Source organism: Emiliania huxleyi (genome assembly GCF_000372725.1).
Source record: "Emiliania huxleyi CCMP1516 unplaced genomic scaffold EMIHUscaffold_5660, whole genome shotgun sequence".
NCBI lineage: Eukaryota > Haptophyta > Isochrysidales > Noelaerhabdaceae > Emiliania > Emiliania huxleyi.
The window spans coordinates 1-1,545 of NW_005197754.1; the positions used below are offsets into that span (position 1 = coordinate 1).

The following is a 1,545-nucleotide window of genomic DNA, read 5'->3' on the forward strand; positions in this document are numbered from 1 at the left end:
CGCAGTCCGACCTCGAGGAGGGGGACGTGTACCTCCTCGACGTCGGCAACGCCGTCTTCGTGTGGGTCGGATCCGAGGCGAACGAACTCGAGAAGGGCATGGCGGCGGAGACGGCCGCGTCGTACGTGGCGTTGGAGGGGTACTCGGCCGACACGGCCGTGCTCACGGTCAAGTCGGGCTCCGAGCCGCCCATCTTCACCTCGCACTTCCTCGGCTGGGACGCGTCCCGGGTGCACAGCTCAACCTCGGCGCAATCTCGACGTGGCGACAGGCGCGTCTCTGACGCCGCCCACGGCACGCCACTCAGGCGAAGGTCTTTCTCGACCCCTACGAGGCGAAGCTGGCCAAGGCGATGGCGGAGCAGGAGGCGGCGCAGGCGGCGGAGGAGGAGGCGCGCGCAGCCTCCGCCGCCGCAAAGGCGGACGCCGTCGCGAAGGCCGAGGCCGAGCGCGCCTCCAAGGCCTCGTCGGGGGCGCCGGACGGCGACCCGTTTGAGGACGACGAGCCGGAGCCGCCGCCGCCGCCGCCGCCGCCGCCGCCGGAGAAGCAGCCGACGCCAGCGGATGGAGGGTACGTCGACCTCGAGACGCTCAAGAGCAGCCCGCCGGACTACGTCGACCCGTCGCGCAAGGAGGACTACCTCTCCGACGCCGACTTCGAGGCGGCCTTCAAGTGCTCGCGCGCCGACTTCAAGGCGCGAGATCGCGGGGCTCCCTCTGCCTCTCTGTGTCGCTCGCCCCCTCCCCCCTCTCGCGGGCAATCCCACAGCCCTGCCGGAGGCGGCACAGAGCCCCCCCCCTTGCCCCCTCCCCCCGCAGGTGCTCAAGGGCTGGAAGCAGCAGAACCTCAAGAAGGCGTGCGGCCTCTTCTGAGCCGGCAGCCGGCGCAGACACGCACCGCGCGAGGCTCGATTTCGAGGGGGTGTTCCTAGCTACCATCGTTCGCCCTCCTTCCATGTCATGCGCGCGCGATTTGGTCCCGCCCCGTCGTCGCGGATTGTGTATAGCGGCCCAGGGCCGTCGATGCGTCAAACGCACGGTCTGCGGTCTATCACGCTGCACGCCGAGGCCCATTGACTGAGAGGTCTTTGGCGAGCTTTGAGCTTAAATGAGCGTGTGACGCACGCGTACGGGGGGACTTAAAGCCGTCTCGTGCTCTCGTCCTTTTCGCTTTCTCAGCGCGGTTTTCTCCACCGACGTGTACATCGAGAGATATGAGATATCCCCTAGGCCTAAATTCAACTCCAACTGGAGGCCACGTAGGGCTACCGTAGGGACGTACGGCTTTACGCCCCGTGTGTATCCGACTGCGGCTCCGGCGCGAGCGCTCACCGGGACACCGCTCACGGCTTCAGCCTCGGGTGTCACTGGGTCAGGACGTGTGACGTACAAAAAAAACGCTCAAGTTTCATGACTCTCAACGCCGCACATAAGATCTTCCCCCCCCAAAACACAAAGAGCACAAGCATGATCAGAGCGCGAGAGAGGGTGGAGTGGCGTAGGAGGATCCTCTTCTGATACAATTTGGGTTGCCAGCCTGGCCGGG

At 66.3% G+C, this 1,545-nt stretch overlaps 1 protein-coding gene across 1 annotated transcript; it reads left to right on the forward strand.

The window, feature by feature from the left end:
• The first annotated feature begins 17 nt into the window (after positions 1 to 17).
• EMIHUDRAFT_460832 (hypothetical protein) lies at positions 18 to 1,165 on the forward strand. Its single transcript, XM_005765119.1, has 3 exons — positions 18 to 230; positions 308 to 694; positions 819 to 1,165. The coding sequence occupies exons 1-3, from the start codon at positions 99 to 101 to the stop codon at positions 870 to 872; spliced, it is 573 nt and encodes a 190-aa protein (XP_005765176.1). The 5' UTR covers positions 18 to 98; the 3' UTR covers positions 873 to 1,165.
• The last annotated feature ends 380 nt before the right edge of the window (positions 1,166 to 1,545 follow it).